The 18,840-nt window shown below is 38.6% G+C and overlaps 3 protein-coding genes across 7 annotated transcripts; all 3 read right to left on the reverse strand.

The window, feature by feature from the left end:
• Positions 1-203: 203 nt before the first annotated feature.
• On the reverse strand, positions 204-4,547 carry LOC149026821 (bifunctional aspartate aminotransferase and glutamate/aspartate-prephenate aminotransferase-like). 2 transcript variants are annotated; one of them, XM_089156485.1, is made up of 10 exons: positions 4,279-4,403; positions 3,697-3,938; positions 3,477-3,570; positions 3,302-3,405; positions 2,720-2,968; positions 2,509-2,622; positions 2,009-2,092; positions 1,143-1,313; positions 948-1,061; positions 204-629 (listed from the first exon to the last, which is right to left on the reverse strand). In XM_089156485.1, the coding sequence occupies exons 2-10, from the start codon at positions 3,895-3,897 to the stop codon at positions 489-491; spliced, it is 1,272 nt and encodes a 423-aa protein (XP_089012611.1). In that variant the 5' UTR covers positions 3,898-3,938; positions 4,279-4,403; the 3' UTR covers positions 204-488. The 2 variants fall into 2 exon arrangements, with proteins under 2 accessions (XP_089012611.1, XP_089012604.1); XM_089156478.1 differs by having other exon boundaries at positions 207-629; positions 3,697-3,934; positions 4,279-4,547.
• Positions 4,548-4,984: 437 nt separating this feature from the next.
• LOC149026822 (uncharacterized) lies at positions 4,985-12,354 on the reverse strand. Of its 4 annotated transcripts, none has more exons than XR_016173562.1 (3): positions 11,058-12,354; positions 7,155-7,259; positions 4,985-6,378 (listed from the first exon to the last, which is right to left on the reverse strand). XR_016173562.1 is itself a non-coding variant. In XM_089156493.1 (2 exons), the coding sequence occupies exon 1, from the start codon at positions 12,181-12,183 to the stop codon at positions 11,059-11,061; it is 1,125 nt and encodes a 374-aa protein (XP_089012619.1). In that variant the 5' UTR covers positions 12,184-12,354; the 3' UTR covers positions 4,985-7,254; position 11,058. The 4 variants fall into 4 exon arrangements, 2 of the variants coding, with proteins under 2 accessions (XP_089012619.1, XP_089012614.1); XR_016173561.1 differs by having other exon boundaries at positions 4,985-6,381; XM_089156493.1 differs by having other exon boundaries at positions 4,985-7,254.
• A 1,550-nt stretch (positions 12,355-13,904) lies between these two features.
• Positions 13,905-15,492, reverse strand: LOC149026823 (uncharacterized). Its single transcript, XM_089145899.1, has 3 exons — positions 15,002-15,492; positions 14,559-14,634; positions 13,905-14,406 (listed from the first exon to the last, which is right to left on the reverse strand). Exons 1-3 carry the CDS (start codon positions 15,362-15,364, stop codon positions 14,273-14,275), a joined length of 573 nt encoding a protein of 190 aa, XP_089002025.1. The 5' UTR covers positions 15,365-15,492; the 3' UTR covers positions 13,905-14,272.
• Between the last annotated feature and the right edge of the window lie 3,348 nt (positions 15,493-18,840).

The raw sequence follows: 18,840 nt of genomic DNA on the forward strand, positions 1-18,840 counted from the left end.
ATTCGATACCGTTTTCTCAAGAATTGGAGTTTGGAAGGTAAAAACGAATTATATCACGTTTTTTTCAACAGAAAAATGATGTGGCGTGCGTGTCGCTCTCACGTCACACCAGACTTGCAGGCTTGCAGCAACCCTACAGAGTTCATGGAAGATCGATCTGACTGGTTCATGAATAAATGGTTGCTTCATTGGTGGTTTATCCATACAGGAATGGAAAGTAATGTTTCCTAATATTGCATGCACACGCAATATTTCAAAGTTCAACACAAAAAGGAGATTTTAATAGAATTAATTTCTAAATTTGATGCATTTAACTGCATCCATTCACGTTCCCTTGGGGGTATAAAATTCAAAATAAGGAGACCAAAAAAATGAAAACTTCACCAACCACAAACCAGGTGGAATTATTCCTAATCATAAAATTACAACATGCCAGCGAGTGATGAAATATCATTAGTATAGAAACCTATTATCAAAAACTTCATTCATCAAGCAGGCACTGGCGCCTTGAGTGCGGCCAAAGCTTTCTTGATTCTCCCCACAGCTGCTTGCAGTGTTGAAAGGGCTGCCGCATATGAGATACGGATGCAGCTGTCATCCCCAAATGCATCCCCAGGTACAAGTGCAATCTGTAAATTTAATCACGAGGTCATTTCTAGTGACAAGAGCCTTTGGCTGTAATTCATATATTAAATTGGATTAAGAAAAAAATGGCAATGGCAATGACAAATTATTCATAACAATTAATACCCATATTGATGAATATCTTCTTTAAAGATACCCAGATGAAATTAGGATTCTAAAGGACAGTGTGAGTCATTACAGCAACAAATTAATTTTAGTAGATTGATCATTGTGGCATGGACATTCCTATAGGTGAGTCTAAGTCCACAGTCAAGATCCTTGTATATGCACCCCCGATAAGTCTGGTAAAGATTGATCATTACCTGTGCTTCATCAAGCAGATACCGGCAAAGAGACTCTGAATCCTTGATAACACCAAAACCTTTGGCCTCTGTCCCATAGTAGAAGCTGAAATCTAAGAAGAGATAGAAAGCACCCTGCAAATCGAAAGAATTTTGAGTAGAGATCTCAACAATGCAGGAATTAGCTCAAAAAGGGACAAGGTAATAATCTGCTACCTGAGGCTCTGATATCTTCAAACCATCAATTTCTCTAAAGCTTTTAACCAAGAAATCCCTTCGTTCCTGGAATGCTTTTACCATAGTAGCCACTGCTTCACCTCCACCATAGCCCAGTCCCAAAGCAGCAACTCCTGCTTTCTGCGAAATGCTGCTAGCACCCGAAGTGGACTAGGGAGATAACACAAATTAATGGGGTCAGCAGATGCATCTGTTATGTTGGAAAAAACTCAAGCAGACTCAGCTCATCATCTTTCACCGACCTCCCAAAGGGTTTCTGAAAGTTTGCCTTGACAAAGTGATAACTCAAGCCAACCAGAGATATGAGTTTTTTATTCACCCAAAAAAGAAAAAAAATTAGATGAGGAATGTTTCCTCAAGGATGGATATCATACCCATCATCAATCACAAACGAATCAGGGGAAACATACTACACAAGTGTCACATCCCTCTATGGATTTGAAGGACTGAACAGAGAAGCACTGATTTCTGATATCCAAAAATGCAATCGGTCAATGGCCATGACCATTGATCTTCATCAATAAGTACAACAAGGTCTGTACACAATTGTATAGGATACATTAAATAGTGGGTCCAATAAGCATGAATCTGCATGGATGTATTAAGGGATTAGACAAGTTTGTTGAGATCCCTTTCTAGAACACTAGAAACTCAATAAAAGAACCATTTTAATAATCCAATCTCCTGGAATCTTCAAACATAGTAGTTCCATTTGGGAAGGGGAATAGGAGACCATCATTTCAACTTGCAGGTGTAAGTTAATGCTTGTAGTGGGATAACAATAATGCGACCAAATTGACATTGAATAAATGAAGTTGATCAGGATCTGAAAAACGACTATATACCTGGCTCTGAATCTTTCCACATGCAGCAACAAAGTGTTTGGGACCTGCAATGTAGCCCAGCCGCCAACCAGTCATTGCAAAGGCCTACAAGTTGGCCAAATCGAACATCAAAACTGCATTTTGATATAGCTATTTAATGCTAAAGTATCCTGGAGTGCCCCCCCCCCCCCCCCCACACACACACAAAAAAAAAAAAAAAAGAAGAAGCTGTAGTAAGCATAGTTGTCAAGGCCAGGCACTCTAGTCGCATTACTTGGCTTGGATGCCTTGGTTGCTGTTGGTGTCACCTTGCACCTAGGCACCCTCAAATGCCTTAGGTTGCCTAGACCCCATGACAACTATGAAGTTAATGTTAACCCACAACATGCTTGGTTCCTTGCTCATTATCATGGTTCATCATCACAAGGATTCAAGACATGCAACCAAACAGAAGTACAAGTGTGAAGCTGAAAAAAATTCATCATTTTGGGCCCATTAACAAATCAAGATAGTAAAGTTACCTTAGAAAACCCATTGACTGTAAGAGTCCTCTCCCACATGCCCGGTAAGGATGCAAAACTTGTGTGAGTTGCCGGTGCATAAATGATATGCTCATAAATCTCATCAGATAGTACCTAACAAACAACAATATTCAACATTCCAAGTTCAAATATTAGCTTTGATGTAGGTATTTTTGTCTCTAGTTTAGGGGTTCTGGATTCATGATCATACCAAAAGCCTAGGATACTTTGATATTACATCAGCAATCTCCTCAAGCAGCCTTTTGGGGTAAACTGAGCCAGTTGGATTGGATGGAGAACAAAGGATAATCAATCGCGATTTATCAGTGAGTTTGGATGCAAGAAGCTTTGGATCTAAGAGGAAATTGTTTGAGATGGGTGTTGGGATAATCACAGGCGTTGCATCCGCCAGCCTTGCGATCTCTGGGTAGCTGACCCAGTATGGAGCTGGAATTATTACCTGAAAAATAAAAAGCAGCTTGAATAACCTTCAAAAGTAAATCTCTGTGTGAAATACCTTCACGAATTACAGTATGCTATCATTCAAATAGCATGCCTTACCATAATAGTTTCCTTAACAGAATTATTTAAAGTATGAGTAAAATTCATTCTACATTTGACACAGTCAAGTCCATGGCATGAACCAAACTAGGAGAGGATAGAGGGGGGGGGGGGGATTTTAAATAAGTAGGTTGGGAGTTGTAATCTTCAACAAGCAAGTCCAAAAAGCAATTCCCCTGAAGGTTACACACTGTATCTAATTTGTCAAGACAATCGAAAGTACACTCCTCACCTCATCCCCTGGAGAACAAACTGCCATTACAGCTTGCAGTATAGCTTGCTTTGCTCCGTTACTAACCACAATCTGATCAGGAGTGTAAGTCAGCCCATTCTCCTCTGACACAAGAAAGAACACATACAGTTAAAACACATATCATTCAAAGAACCTAAATAGATGAATAACTCACCCTTTAGCTTATGACAAATCGCAGAACGAAGCTCCACAGTGCCGGCATTAGGGGTGTACCTAGTGTAACCTTCACGAATAGCATTGATCCCAGCCTAAATTTCCAACACACAACAATTTAGAAAGTAAATAATATCAACAAGACAAAAGAAGTAATGCAAGGAGAGTTTCGAATATAAGGGGGAAAATGGCGCCAGAAGAGAAGTGAGAGACTAGATAACCTCAGCAATCACAGAGGGGGTATCAAAATCGGGTTCTCCGGCCGCTAATCGTATAACAGGAACTCCAGCTTGCGCAAGTGCAGTTGCCTGATCTGTTATGGCCACCGTCTTCGAGGGCTTAACAGAATTTACTCTCGGACTGAGAGAAGTGTCCATGGGAATTTTATCGGTGCTGCTCTCTGCTCTTACAGCTGTAGACATTCTAGATGGTTGTGCCTGTAACCTTTGCTCCAAAGATCTATCTTAAAGAAATGCAAAAAGCATAAGAACATAAGAAGGATTACAAAAATGAAAATAAAAACAGAAATCTATCAAAATTTTCGTTTTGATTAATACGCCCACTTCAGAATTATGCGTTCATCACAGAAGCAAATTAGAACTAAAAACCCAGCTGGAGTACCCTCAGACGGACAAAGAGAAAAGCATATAATCATATAATATACCATCAGCAAGAGAAACTGGAGGAAAAATGAATAACAAATCAATAACAGAACAACAAAGCAGAATATATAATAACAAGTAAATGACAGAGTAAGTATAGAAGAGACGATTGAAAAAGGGAGAGCGAAGAAAGGGGCGTACTTGAAAGAGAGTGAGTGGAGACGAGAAGAGAAAGAGATGGATCTGAAGGATTCAGGACCAGAAGAAGGAGCGTTACGGGCAGGTCTCGAAGTGATGCCCGGTGAGCAGGAAACCTGAAGAGAAGATGCCATTAGAGAAGAAAATGTAGATGGATTCGATTCCCCGAAGGTGAGATTCTGGGTTTTAAATTTGTAAGCAGTAGCGATCAGAAAAACATAAATTTAAAGCCAGAGAGAGGGGGAGAGGGGTTTGGTGAGACAATAGATTATTACTGCGACCAGTACAGAACATGGGGAGAGAAGTCTTAGTTCTTACCAAAAAAAAATTGAGGAGAGATGGTTAGATGCGGTAGGTGAAGAGTCCGGATCAGCGACCCGACGGGATGCTCCCCCGACGTTTGCTGATCACAAGAACCAGTGGGGCCCACGATGAAAAACATTTTTTAGAAAAAATTTATAAAAATAATCTTTTTCACCAATGGGACTCACCGGATTTTGTGGTCAGGAAGAGTGCTCTCCCGACGGGGAGAAGATCCGGATTCGTGAGTGCTATTGTTCTTTCCTCACAGGTCACATACTCACAGCCATAGGAAACCGGAACCGGGAAACGGTGAGTCAACTCGCTCAGACAAAAATCGGAATAAAAAGGTTGAACCATATTTGGATCTGGAGTTTGCGATGAATTTTGTCCGATCGATCCGTTCAGGTCGAATCTTTCTTTTCTTCTGAGGGTAAAGATTCTGGTCGCTTCCTTTTACCAATTATTGGAATTGGATGCAAGGATTCTTGTCTCCCAAGTCCTGACCTTGCTTCTGTCTGTGCATTACTGTCATGCAAAAAAATTGACTTGTCGGATCGAAATTTCAACCGAGGACGATCCGAAATTATGTTTGACGGTAAATGTGCATAACTAAAACAATTTCAACCAAAATCCCAAGTCTGATGGAACCATCAGAGTAGGAACCTATCTACCCAATAAGATCTCATAAATGTTTTATCCATTTAACTATTTTTTATTTTGGTAAAAGCGTCTTTTCCCTCCTCAGGGTAGATAGAGAAGTTGACAGTTTCCTTGAGTTGAGGATTTCAACATTTCACCCACAGGTTGGTTGGTGGGAGAAGAGAAAAAGACAACCGCGCAAAAGAGGGGATGTCAATTCACGTTTGGTATTTAGCTGAAGCCCGCCTACTCTTATTATTGGACTTGAAGTTGCATAAAACAAATCATAAAGTAAGTTCTGGCACCAGAAAACAAAAATCCAGTATCTGATCCTACCAAACACTGCTTTTCACCTGGACAATCCAATCCCCAAATCTCAACAAGTTCTGGAATAGGCTAAAAAACAATTAGTTCTTAAAACCTTGATCTCCATCGCACTGAATGGAATTTTAAGGGATGGGTTGGTGAAGCATTTGGTTGTCTTTCGTGACTATCAACAAAATTCTGAAAGCAGATAAAGGTCGAAGCAGATGAGTCCAAATGTAAGTCCATAAGTTCAGGTTTTATAATATGGATGGATGTCTAGTTGCATTCATTTGTAGTGAACGGAGATTTTGAAGATAGGATCCTCATATTGGATGTCTACTTTCTGTTGACTTAGAATTTGGTGCTGAAATTTTGCATGGTTGACCTCAAGTTCAATCAAAACAGAATTCACCAACTGACAAAGAAAAGCACTTAACAGTTCAGTACCATGCACCTGAGTGACTAAGACTATTGAGATGTTGAATTTGAACCTAAGAATATATATTTTGTTGGAAAATATCATTCACCAGCACAGACACAACAACCCCAGGCTGCTGGTAGGGCTTGCCGTAATAGCCTCCCTTATCTCAACCTAGTGGGGTTTTATAAATGGAATTATAAGTTATCATAGTTTCATGTACATGGGTTGAGCTAAATCAATTTCCAGAGTCAGAGAAACCATCCTTTCCAATTATGCCAGACAGCTAGAAACAGGATTAAAAAGTTCAAGAGGTCAAAGCTGCTTGACATCATTGTATATTTCCCGTTCACATCTTCTTCTGCTCCATGAAGCACTTCCTCGGAGTTATTCATGGGCTCGGCCATATCCCACTTGCACATATCAATTTCTAAGACCTGCTGACCAAACAGGCAGTTAACCTTGTTAGGAAATACCTTGATATACCTGCACTTCCTTGATTCTGGGCATCCAACCATTGCAGTTTACTAAAACGTGAAATTTCCTGATCCACATTGATGATATTCTCCACCATGCATTTAGCTTTTCCCTACCAGTCATTAGCACAGTTTTCCAAAGGTCTAATCTATCTTCCCCCGGCTTTATTGCCGCTGAAACTTATCAAATGAAAATAGAGAAACGTGGGCCACATGTTGCCATGCCAAGAGAACAGAAAGTCCCTTAAGACAGTCCCCCATAATAGTAATTTATTCCCTACCTTAGGTAAAATTTTGAATCCATTCCTTGCTGGTTCCAGCTTCCAGAGAAGTGACTTGTTTATAAGCACACAAAAAAGATTAATGGATATTTTAAAAAAAAATTAAATAAAAATGAAAAGTAGAAGCCATGTCATTGACAAAGAAACAGACTTAATTCAACAATCGTCCTTGATCAAAGCTTACTCCTCAACATGAAAAACAGAGCAAAGAGAAGCAAGTAATGTATTACAACAATCCTACCAAACCCTCTCCCCAAGGATATGTAAAAATATAAGAAAAATCCACCACATATAGGACTATTTGGTTGGCATGGAGAAAATAATTATTTAGTTTTAAAAATCCAAAAAAAATTTTAGACCAACTGTCAACAGTAATATCCAGTTGCAGAATTCTAGTAGCATGAATAAACTAACTGCCAAGAATATGAAGCCGACAAATTGCCATGTGACCATTACCTTAATGTGCGTAAATGGTTATTTCACTCCATGACCTGGGCCGAATTCCGGCTTCCAAGTAAAACAGGTTGAGGCCCTTACTGCTCCAATCCTCAAAACTCTTAACTAGGAGAAAAGAGAAGAAAATTTGCATTCACAATTCTTAACAGATTTTAACTAGAGATTGGGAAAAATAAGAAATCAAAATGAAATCAACACATTATTCAGGAGATAAAGCATAATAATGGGGCAAAAGGAAACAAATTTCAAAACATGCAGGTTTTTGTGTATATTCATAAAACAAGATGTCAGTGCAATTTCTGTGTAATATTCAGAAAATATGATCTCAATCACAGTAAGAAGAACCAATCTTCTTCCACAAGTTAGGTAGAACAAAGCAGCGACAGCTCCATGTCAATTCAAGGTAATTACATTTTAGGTAGTGAGTCAACCCTGGTCCTAATGTTAGCAAGTAATAGGATCCCAACTGGTTAGGAAGACTAGATTATAGTAATCAGCAACTGAGCATAGTGGAAGAGGAAAACCACGTTGAGTTTCAGACTTTAGTCTCACAAGGATCTACTGAACAGAGAAGCCAAGAGCTTGGAAATAAACCCTACTTCCAAGTCTACTCATCGCAAGCTTTCACAAAACAGCAGATTCTGTAGGTACAAGGAATCGGGTATCTAAAAGTTGTCATGATATCACACCTGTGAGATCAGAACTGCGGACAGGAGAAGAAGAAGAGAAGAGAAGAGATTAGATGGAGAAGAGAACAAAGAACGGACTGAAGGGAAAGTTGCACAAGATGCAGCAGCTTTCCCCCACAATCCTATAGGCTGGGAACAAAACTCAAAAAATATTACATAATATTGACAGAAATCAACTCAGCATATTGCAGAATCTATGCACACCTTGGAGGAGAAGTCGAGAATCAAGGGAAGGAGAAGGAGGAAACACAAGGCTAATCCTTGAATCTTAAGGCAACTCAAATCAATGAATATCCAATTATATTCGGAGGATACTGATTAGAATGCATATATAGATTCTACCATCTGACATTCACTCTAATAAGGAAACACGAAACTGGAAACTATTTCAAACAAGGAAATTGAATAAAGACTCTTATATATCCAACTCTAATAAAAATTAAACCCAAATTACAAGAGTGCCTCCAATTTGATGACAAGGAGATTCAGGAAAGGGATTATATTAGGTACCTAGGCTCAATCATAAATATAAAAGTTAATATAGAGTATGATGTTTCCCAAACTATTAAAATAGGAAGGATAAAGTGGAGAAGTGCATCTAGGGTTTTATGTGACAATTTCCTCTAAAGCTCAACAGAAAAATTCTTTAGGACCATCATATGACTAGTTATGATGTATGGTTGATGTATCCACCCCCCAGGCAGCCCCAAAAGAGCCTAGAAGGGCGAAACAAGACCTAAACCAAAGGGGCCAAATTCTATCTAGAGGTAGAATGGTCATTTTCCTACCCCTGGATTGAGTCATATTTGGTTGACCAAGTCCAGTTTATTTTAGGAAAATAGTTATGTTTTTGTTTCCTGTTGGAGTGAATTGTTGAGTTAATGTTGGTCTTTGATTGTTAGTTGGGAGTTGTTAGTAGGTGAGGATAGGGTTTCCTAATTTTAGGAACCTTATCTTAAGAGAAGTCTATTAGTTAGTTCTATTCAAGTAGGTAATTGGAACCCAATTTAGTAGGGATTCATTCATTGAGTCTAGAAAGTTCAGTGGAAGATATAAATAGCCTAGTTATTTGATGTAATTTTTCAGGTTGGATGAATTAATGAATTGAGTTTTGAGAAAATAGACTTGGGAAGTCGTGGGATCCCTGGAAGAGTGACCTGCGGCTGGATTTGTGCATTGTTCTTCAACCTCAAGACCTTCAATCTCCAAGACAATCCTTCTACAGAGAGCACTTCGCAGCTCTTCAACTTCAAGTAAGATATTCCCACCCAAACCCTAACCCTCTCCCCCTCTGTCCACCACCCTAGCAGTCCCTTCCCTTTCTTGTTTGGCCTAGTTCTACACTCCCAATCCCATCACATACTTCCCTTACCCCTTCCCCTACAATCCTGGTGAAGCCCCACCCTTCCCCTTGCAGCTGTAGCCTTCCCCCTTCTCTTTCTTCTTCCCATGTCCTCAGTCCTAACCCTAATAGGATTCATCTATTCCCTCATAAAATCAGCCCCATTCCACCCTCAATGAAGTCGCCTAGCCTATAAGATTGACTTCTAACTTCAGTTTACCCATTACAGTCCTAGTTCTGGAGTTAAGGAAAACCTGCACTTCATCTCTTTCGTAAGGAAGTTGCAGAATTTTCTGAGATTTTCTGGATTTCTTATACCTCAAATTTTAACCCTTAAACCCTTAGGATAAATCCTGAAATTAAAGCCAGAGTTGTTTGCAGTTCAGTCTCCACCCACATTCAACCCTTGGCCCTTACCCAGCCTTGACCGAAACCCATCCCTATTCCTACCTGGTCTAGGATTGACCTTTCAAATCTGGTTTTTGAGCTCTAATACAAATTCAGATCTGGAACTTCAATTCCAGCATATCCAAACAGTATTAGAACCTTTAAAAACCTTAACCGAAACACCTAGAAACCTAACCACTGCTGGTTCTTATTAAAGAGGGTCCTAGACATCCAACCCTAAACCTGGGTTTACATCAATGGTGTACAGTGTTGAGCAATTACAAAGCATCATATAGATAAACTAAGATGGATGAGTGGCAAAACTAGGAAGGACAAAATAAGGATTGATCATATTAGAGCTGGATTGGAAGTAGCTCTAATAAATGATAAGATACAAGAAAGTTGTTTCAGGTGGCATGGCACGACCACGTTCAACAAAGGCCTTCAAAGGACCCTGAATGGAGGAGTGATTTGATCCAGATTAAAGGAACTAAAAGAGCTATGGACAGACCTAAAATAACCTTAAGAGAAGTGGTGAGAAAGGATATGCATGGCTTAGGCCTTGTGTTTAGTATGATCTCAAATAGAGGTGTTTGGGAGGCAAGGATCCATGTACGGGACCCCATTTAGTTGGGATAAGGCTTGTTATTGTTGTTGTGATGGTGGTTGTGGTTGTTGTTGTTGTTGTTGTACAAGAGTTCCTCCAAGTAACTAAACAGAATATCATTAGACTTATAGCCTAGGTCAGGTTCCCTTCGGATCTGAAAACAGCCTATTTGCAAAAGCAGGGGTAAGGCTATGTTCTTAACTCTGCCTTTTTTAAGGTTTCCTTCAGTCTGGGTTTCAGGTCAGGCCCTTACGATTCAGCCAGGATAATAAAACTGCATTAGAGAGTGGTTATAGGAAGATTGCTATGAGATCAATGGCTTTAGCAGGATTTAAAACCCCTTGCAGAAGGCACTGACCCCATATAAGGCTTATCAAACTATAACAACAAGCATGGACCAGGTCTAGGAGGAGAAATGGAGAAATGGACAGTCAAAATCCAGGAGGAGGATAAAATTCCAACAATGAATCAGTCTAGGGATGAACCAATGCCCTATAATTCGAATGCACATCATGCTATTCAGTGAACATGAGAACAACTTAAACAAATTGTGGAAGTTGAAGATTCATAAAGGACACCTAGTAGATTTTGAGTACAAAATGAATCAAAATCACCATTATAGTCCAATCAGTAAGCTTCTTCTTCATATTGAAATGGCTAACCAAGAAATCTCCTAATTCCGGTATAACAAATCAGTCCTAACATCGAGTATGTGGAATGTAGACAAGCAAAACAATTATTCAAAGAATAACCTTGAATGCATTCACCAGTAACATAGATTTTCAATGGTTGCTACCATCTGCAATTGCAGATAAAATCAATTGCACAAGAACACGTATATGAAAGAAAGAAGAAAAAAAGAAACAAAAAGAGACTACCTTAAACTCGAGTACAAGATGAATCAAAATCATCTGGAGCAACACGAACAATCCAATTGCTGAGTGACTTCTTGACGTCAGCTTGGTTAATATGAGCCAATTCATACATGCTACACAAATTTAACACCAATTTCTCATTGAGAGCCACCGTAGGGACTCTCTCCAATGCACTTTCTAAAATCTTGATAGAATCCGAGAGATTCCTGGAATACATCAAGCACATAGCCTTGTTATTTATTGCTACCACATCTGACGGATATCTCTCAATGCACTCTTCATACTCTCTCACAGCTAATGCATAATCCTTCCCTACCAAATAAATCAGAGCCTTATTCCGACTAACCAGATTAATAAATTGCACCTCGTCCAAAAACTCCCGAGAATTACCTTGTTTCATCATGTTCTCAACTCGATCGAACAATACTTTAGATCTCTCCAGATCTCCTAGCTGCATGTGTATATATCCCAGCTTCGACAACAAGACAGGGTCCGGCGAATCACCCTCAAGTAAACTCTGGAGCAATGTCAAGCATACACTGAACTCTTTATGACTCAAATGATGACTGGAGATCGAGTTGACCAGAAAGGCTTCTCTTTTCTTCCACTGCTTAATACAGAAGTCAACGGATTTTGATTCCCTCTCCTCCAATTTCTTATGAATAAAATCAAGAAGACTATACAATCTATCTAGGGTTTCTTGGCGCTTACCTAACCTGCAAGGGATATCAGCGTGAAGCCAACGTAGCGCAAAAGGAACCATCGAACCGGATCGATTCCGGTAATGATCAGGATACGATTCGTACTTGTATTGAGGGCTGTCGAAGTCTTCAAGCGAATCGAGCTCTTCCATTGCATCTTCAAATTTACGAAGTTTCATTAACGCTAGAACATTGTAAGAGAGGTAAATCAAGTGTTCATGGGGTTTTGGGAGGAGAGAAAGTTTTCGAGTTTGAGAAACCTTATCCATGATTGAATTCCACGAACCACGACAAGCTAGATCCTGCAGAGACGAGATTTCGTAGCAGAGATCGTTCAAGGAGTTGAATTGGTTGGTTAACGGATCCGAGAAAGAGAGAGCTTGTAAATTAGACGCTAGGGTCTGATCTGCGCGTGATTCCTGGTCCATCTAGTTGTGCGCAGTAGTTCGCTCTTCCCTTTTCAGATTCTGCAGCGCACAGTCGCTGAAGCTAGTGACTGCAAGAATCTCCCGGGAAGACGAACGGGATAGAAGCGAGTAGCAGAATTTTTAAAGTCAGAATCGGCACCAGAGTAGATCCATGCCGATTCCCAGTTTAGTTTTTTCTTTTTTTCTTTTTTTAATTAAATATAACATGTGCTGAATTTTTATTTTTATTTATTTAATTATTTAGAGGGGCAGGGGAATGTGGATATCCACTCCAACAACATTACAACCACAGATTTATGTAGATGTAAAAAACAATAAAACAATAAGAAAAATAAACTCCATCACCTTAATCCTTTGAGCCCCTCTAATTTGTGGTTAACATCCATCGACGAAGGAGCGCAGAGTGTTCGATCTAGACTCGAGCACCAAGAGGGTGTTCACCCACCATTTGAAGCTCTCTTTATTGTAATTTTTCTTTTGGTAGAAAAATAATATATTAAGATGAAAGAGAACCGAAGATGGTGGTTCGTTGTTGGTAAAGCTGAATCTTAATTCTTTCACCCACCATTTGAAATTCTCTTAATTGTAATTTTTCTTTTGGTAGAAAAATAATATATTAAGATGAAAGAGAGCCATCAGGCACCTATGGTGGAACTGAGTTTGGAAATTTCAAAAATTTAGAGATTTTAAATTTATGGAGTCATAGTTCATAAAATTAACTGTTGGTTAGCCTGAATCTTTAGAATAAAATTTGTAGATTCTGAAAACACATTTATGGATTCATGATTCAAATGTTTAGCATTTTTATCGTAGAGGTCTAGATTTCATCCTCATACCCATAAATCTACAAATTCACGCTTTTAATATAAAAATGTGAATCCCTAGATTTCTTGAATCTAAGATTCATACAATCAAACGGGTATAAATCTCTCATTTGTGAATCAAGGGATTTCAAATCTCTGAATTCATGTAACCAAACAAGCCCTCAACCATGGGTCAGAGACAATTTAAATAGTAATATACAATACTTACAAGGCTTTTCGTGTCAAAGAATTAGTGAAATTGTCTAAAATTAATGCACTTAGTATAGCATATCCTCTAAAACGAGGCGATGGCTCCAAAAAAAAAATAAAGTCAATATCCTGATGAATAAAATTCACGAGTGAAAGGCAATTTGAGTAAACTTGCAACTCGGTAAGAGATAATGTCGAAGAACCTTACATATATGACAATAGCAACAACATTTTTTGAGCCTCGTCATCGTAAATCAGGAATGCAAATGAATGGAACTGATATCCAGTAGAGAAACTTAGATAATATCTTGGTAGTTTTTAAGTATTTTTATTATTATTATTATTATTATTAATTTTCAAGTCGATACAATTGGATTCACCTTCAACAAGATAACTTAATTAGTTGTTTTCTACTATCCATTTGTATCTCAAATGTAAAACCCATTACTGATCACTAGAAATAAGTCCAAAATGAGGTTCAAACAACAAAAATGGTTGCATGTTGTGTAGCACAGTGGATCAAATGATGCCTAACTTATTTTCTCTTCATTTATTTTTCAACTACATCGGCTGATAGACATTTATCAATTATTATATTTTTTAAAGGAACCCAATAAATGTGGAAGAAAAGGTTCAATTATGTCCAGGCATGAACTACGATGGTTGGCAAAAGTGATGAAAGCAAACAGAACGTTAATCGCCAAACATGAATCAGATCTTAAAATAGGAAAACCTGAATTAACCAAGAGCGAGCAGCATTGCAATGACCATGACAAGCTGAGCATTAAAAAAAGCAAAAATATTTGAATTTGTTTTCCCAGAATTACAGAACCAATAATACCAGATATAGCTATAAAATACCAAACAGACCTATTGCCAACTACGTACATCTCCAGCTAAGTCTCCACAGCTTTCTCATATTGTCCATTTAATTGCACACTCAGGAGCCCATAAGTTCACCACCCAACATTCTCATCATCTCATCCACCAAAAAGTCCCCATTTTATGGACCACCCAAGTTGAAAACTTTAAAATCATTTGATTCAAATCCCTTTTGCTGAATCAAACACAGAACCCTAATGCTCTTCTTTAGAACCCCAGAACTCTGCTTTCTTCACCTTTGATATGCTCTCCAGAACTCCCACGGGTGACACATGTCCCATCACAGTTACCCTCTTGGACTCCAAATCTATACTGAAAGATGTCACCCCTACAACATAATATCACAATTTTGTAATCTTAATTTAGCAAGTAAATTAAGAAGGTTGGGTGTGATACATAAATTCGCCTCAAAGGACAGTCGGTGCCTGTGAACTGTTGATAATTTATAATGCAAAAAGAGAACAAAAGTAACTAAGTTACCTTCCATCTTAGACAAATGTTTCTTCACCTTTCCAGCACATCCTTGACAGTGAAGGGAAACTCTCATAACTACCACCTGCATACAGTATAAGCTTATAGTTCCTCGCAAAAATAAAACTTTGGAGATAATGATGAAGAAGAAGATGAACTGCAGTTAATATATATGATGTTGAAAACGTATGCAACTTATACTCTACAAGGGAAAACGTATGTAAAGCTACATATTACTGTATGACTGGGACTCTAGAGCAAAGTGTCATGTATGTTATAGAAGAGAGACGAAAGGATTCTGGGTTTTTAAGATTGAAAGTTAATGGAGTACTATTATTTCTATTACCAGAAAAAGAAAAAAAAGAGTACTATTATTCCAGGTATACGTTTGTTTATAATGTGATCAAGACCTGATGATGTGGGCACTGTTTAAATGTGACTTGATTGATTACCTGAAAGATGGGTTTTGAGGTGGATGAAGTAAGAGAAGTGCAAGCAGCAGAAGATGGGTTTTGTTCTCGTCCTCGATCTCTGAGGAAGGAAGATGATAATGGCATTGATGGCCAAGTTATCAGGGGATAATCATCAACTGGGCAGGGAGAGAACCTCTGAGACTCAACGAGGCGAGTGTACTTGGAAGAAGATGATGATGATGAACTGATGAACATGGCATGATTGCTACGCCCCGCCGACAATCTGTCCTGCTTCATCCTCGGCACTATAACTGACCGTGCGTCTCCGGTGATGCAAATTGCCGTTGCTGCCTGTGACTGGCACATGAAGCCTCTCACCTTCTTGCCTTTCTTCGTGTTCATGGTTTAGTGAATAGTGAGAGAGTTGGGGTTAGTTGAAGAAGGAAGAAAGAGAACGTAGAGAGTAGAAGTTTGAAGGAAGATAATGAGTTAGCCAAGAAGGAGTGAAGCAAAATGGTGGAAACATGCGTTCTTTATGACCCAGCTAACACTGGGTGATGCAAACATAACCTGATAATAGACGACAAAGCTGAGACAGATGAGGAACAACACAGTTGCCGGTGCTCCTATGAATTGACTAAACTACCCTTTTATTTCCATAACTCAGAATCATGTTCATGCAGTGCAGTTTATGAAGCATAAACATTCTCATAAATACACATCAATGTTGTGAACGAGGGATGGTTACGGTCATAATTAATTAGGGTTCTCCTACTACAATGTTCAAACCTTGTAGAGAGAGAAAGCGAAAGACTAGTAAAACTGAAAGAGATGGTCAATGGAAGTATGGAACAAAGAACACAAAGACAAAAATGGGTAAGACGTAAAGAACTACAGAGGGAGGAGAGAAGGAAATTGAGTTAAGAATGGCAATAAGTAAGATTAAATACTATAAGATTCGGTTTCTTGCATTAGCAAAATATGGTAACTGAAGCTTTCTTTCTTTATAGTCCTGCTTCAGCTGTTACCCGTCACTCTCCTATATCTCTATCAAGAAACTAATTAATGCACTTTCTGGATATAATTCAATTCTAACCAGGTGAACATGATCGAGATACCAATACAATCAGGTTGCAAAATGCTTATCATGTGCAACTGGGAGGAGCTAGCGAAGCCAATCAACCAATTCTGTTAGATCAAAAAGGAATTAAAGCTCCAGAACCATGGGATCATCACAGTTCCTGATGCATGCCAAACACTCTGAACTCTCTGTGAAGTTCTGCACACAGCAGTTGATGATTCTATCTTGAAAGATTAAAATTTGATCAATGGTTGTTCTGTTCTCTTACTTGTATGTGATCAGTTTGCTTCAGGATTGAAAAACCATGAACGACTCTCTCTCTCTCCTAATTAAAGGGCCCATTGGTTGAAAGTGAGAGGGACGTTCAACCGTTGGCAGCACAGTGCTGTGGATTAATGTGCATTTAATCCATAAAAGTTCAAACAAAAACAGTAACTTTACTGTGAGATAGGTACACACTAAGAGAGAAGAAGAAAAGAAGTCTCCATCACTGTTCATGCTACACAAGTACTTCAGAACTCTATCTTACCAGCAGTACTGCCCCAGCAATGTGATTCCTGCCATGAAAACTTCGAGTTCTTCTTTTCTCTCTGTGTAGGTTCCTCTTGCAAAGGGAATCAGGGACCACATTGTATATTTATCTATCCAACTACCAATGCAACAACGATTTACTTCATCTGAACATGTTTGCAATCAAGAAGAGGAAAGGCAGACACATCTACCTACCTCTTCACACACTGCAATGTATGTACCATCTGGGCTCAATATTTCTCTTTTCTCACAATAACTAGCAAGGGTTTCTCTTTACTTCCTCACCAGTTTTTCTCTCTCTCTCTCTCTCTCTCTCTAACCTTTTTACTGTGAACTGTCGCAGCCCCTTCATTTGATATTGTGATGTGTCACCATCTCCATACCTTTTTGGTGGAGGATCTCACCAAAATTGACATTCCTATCAGATAAATATTTAAGACCAATTAAATTTCTTTTTCAGCTTAAACCGACCCAAATAAATCAAATCATCCCAACCATCATGGGTTCAAATCCTCTGCAATGCCGAAGCTAGAAGTAACAGTGGACCTCTCATAATTGAATGTGAAAGATACTCATGAGCACAAACCCAAAAACCCATTACTTCTCCATAATTGAATGTGAAAGATACCCATGAGAGCACAAAACCAAAAACCCATTACTTCTGGTCTCTGGAACCGCTAAAATGGGTAAAGATGGGGACGTAAACATTTAAAACCGTCACCATACTCGTTTCAGCTTTGCTTTGTCGTGTCAATAAATGTTTTTGCGTTAAAGAAGTAATAGTAATTTTGTGTAAATTGATTTAACAATAATTCGAAAATGGTGAACATTTTGAAATCACCAACAAATCTCCAACCAAAATGTTCGAAGGGATTTGGATCTAAATGTAAAATACAGTTAAATTTAATAATTAAATAATGGAGAGTAAAGTAGCGATTACAAAATTTCTCATCTCTTCTCTTGAAATCTCCTTATCAATTACCAGAAAAGAAAAAGAAGAGAATTCCCTTTAATCAAACAAATCCTATGTTATTTTATTTTCAACTACGAATATGTGACATTTTCAACTAATTAAAAAGTGCGAAGTCCGAGAAAATCAATGGATGGGCTTAAGCTAGGCCCAGAAAGCCCATCCTATCCAGAAACGTTCGACATCTGGCCTAAGATGGGCCAATATACAACTCATCCAAACCTCAGGATTAATGGTTTCAGTACTTGTTCCACTGTATCTTGAAACACAAGTCTTCTAATTGTGCCAATGATGAGTTAGTAAAGCGATTAAAGGCCCAACTTTTCCATTCGGCGGCATTAATTATATATATAAAATCTCCCTTGAGGATGTAATCGTGGTGCACCCAAAAAAATCCAAAAATCCAAAAAAAAAAGATTGAATAGAGAAAACAGAAAGCATTGATTTTTATCAAACAATTTATGATTAAAAACTATAGAATCTAGATCATCCACTCTTTGAGATAGAGCATTATGCTCCTCTCACGTTTCTGTACGACACACATAGGGGGATCGTGCTTGGAAGCAGCACTACTCCGGACCATATTCAACTTGGGGTCCAGATCATATGTAGACCGTTGAATAAACGCTTCACTCAATAGTCCAGATTTACTCTGAACTCCAAAAGGATCTGGGCCTAAAGGGGCCTAATTCTAAAAATAAATTTGAAGTGAAGTCCCCACTTAAATATTGGTGGAAGGACGTAAAAAAAATTAGTCCTTAACCAATGAGTGTAAAGAATCCCAATATGAGCGTATTTACTTGATAATATGAGAGAAACTTCAGTGACAATTTCACGGATCCCAAGTCAAGATTATCTACTTGATAATATAAAAGAAGTTTGAGGGTCACTTACACCTTGTGACTCGGTCCAAATTGAATTATAGATTAAAGTTGTAACTTACAAGAAAACATGAAAAACCCATGATTTGTGGGCAAAGCAACAGATAATTTAATTTAATTTTCTATTCAAAGATGTTTTTATAGTTAAAATGTGTTTTAAAATTCATATGAAGAAATGTTTCGGAATAAATGAACCCAAGAATGTATTTTACTATTTTACCGTACTTCCAATAGGAACAAGCTAGGGCAAACATTTGAAAATCCAATCTCAACTGTGAATGCTCATAGCTGAAATGTGCGCTGATATATCTTGGTAAACCCCCACTTGGTAAGTCGGTTTTGTAGGTGGTGTGGAACCGATGTCATATCATTGGTCCGACCTACCGGATGGCTTACTCGAGAGAGGCGACCTAGG

Source organism: Hakea prostrata, chromosome 1 (assembly GCF_041222555.1).
Source record: "Hakea prostrata isolate BN-2017 chromosome 1, UWA_Hpros_2, whole genome shotgun sequence".
Classification (NCBI taxonomy): domain Eukaryota; kingdom Viridiplantae; phylum Streptophyta; class Magnoliopsida; order Proteales; family Proteaceae; genus Hakea; species Hakea prostrata.

Coding starts and splice junctions, on each gene's coding strand:
- LOC149026823 (XM_089145899.1), bottom strand. CDS start 15,364: ATGAACACGAAGAAAGGCAAGAAGGTGAGAGGCTTCATGTGCCAGTCA. Junction 14,635..15,001: donor CCTCAAAACCCATCTTTCAG/GTAATCAATCAA, acceptor TACTGTATGCAG/GTGGTAGTTATGAGAGTTTC. Junction 14,407..14,558: donor ACATTTGTCTAAGATGGAAG/GTAACTTAGTTA, acceptor ATTATGTTGTAG/GGGTGACATCTTTCAGTATA.
- LOC149026822 (XM_089156493.1), bottom strand. CDS start 12,183: ATGGACCAGGAATCACGCGCAGATCAGACCCTAGCGTCTAATTTACAA.
- LOC149026821 (XM_089156478.1), bottom strand. CDS start 4,409: ATGGCATCTTCTCTTCAGGTTTCCTGCTCACCGGGCATCACTTCGAGA. Junction 2,623..2,719: donor CAAAGTATCCTAGGCTTTTG/GTATGATCATGA, acceptor GTTGTTTGTTAG/GTACTATCTGATGAGATTTA. Junction 2,093..2,508: donor CAGTCAATGGGTTTTCTAAG/GTAACTTTACTA, acceptor GCCAACTTGTAG/GCCTTTGCAATGACTGGTTG.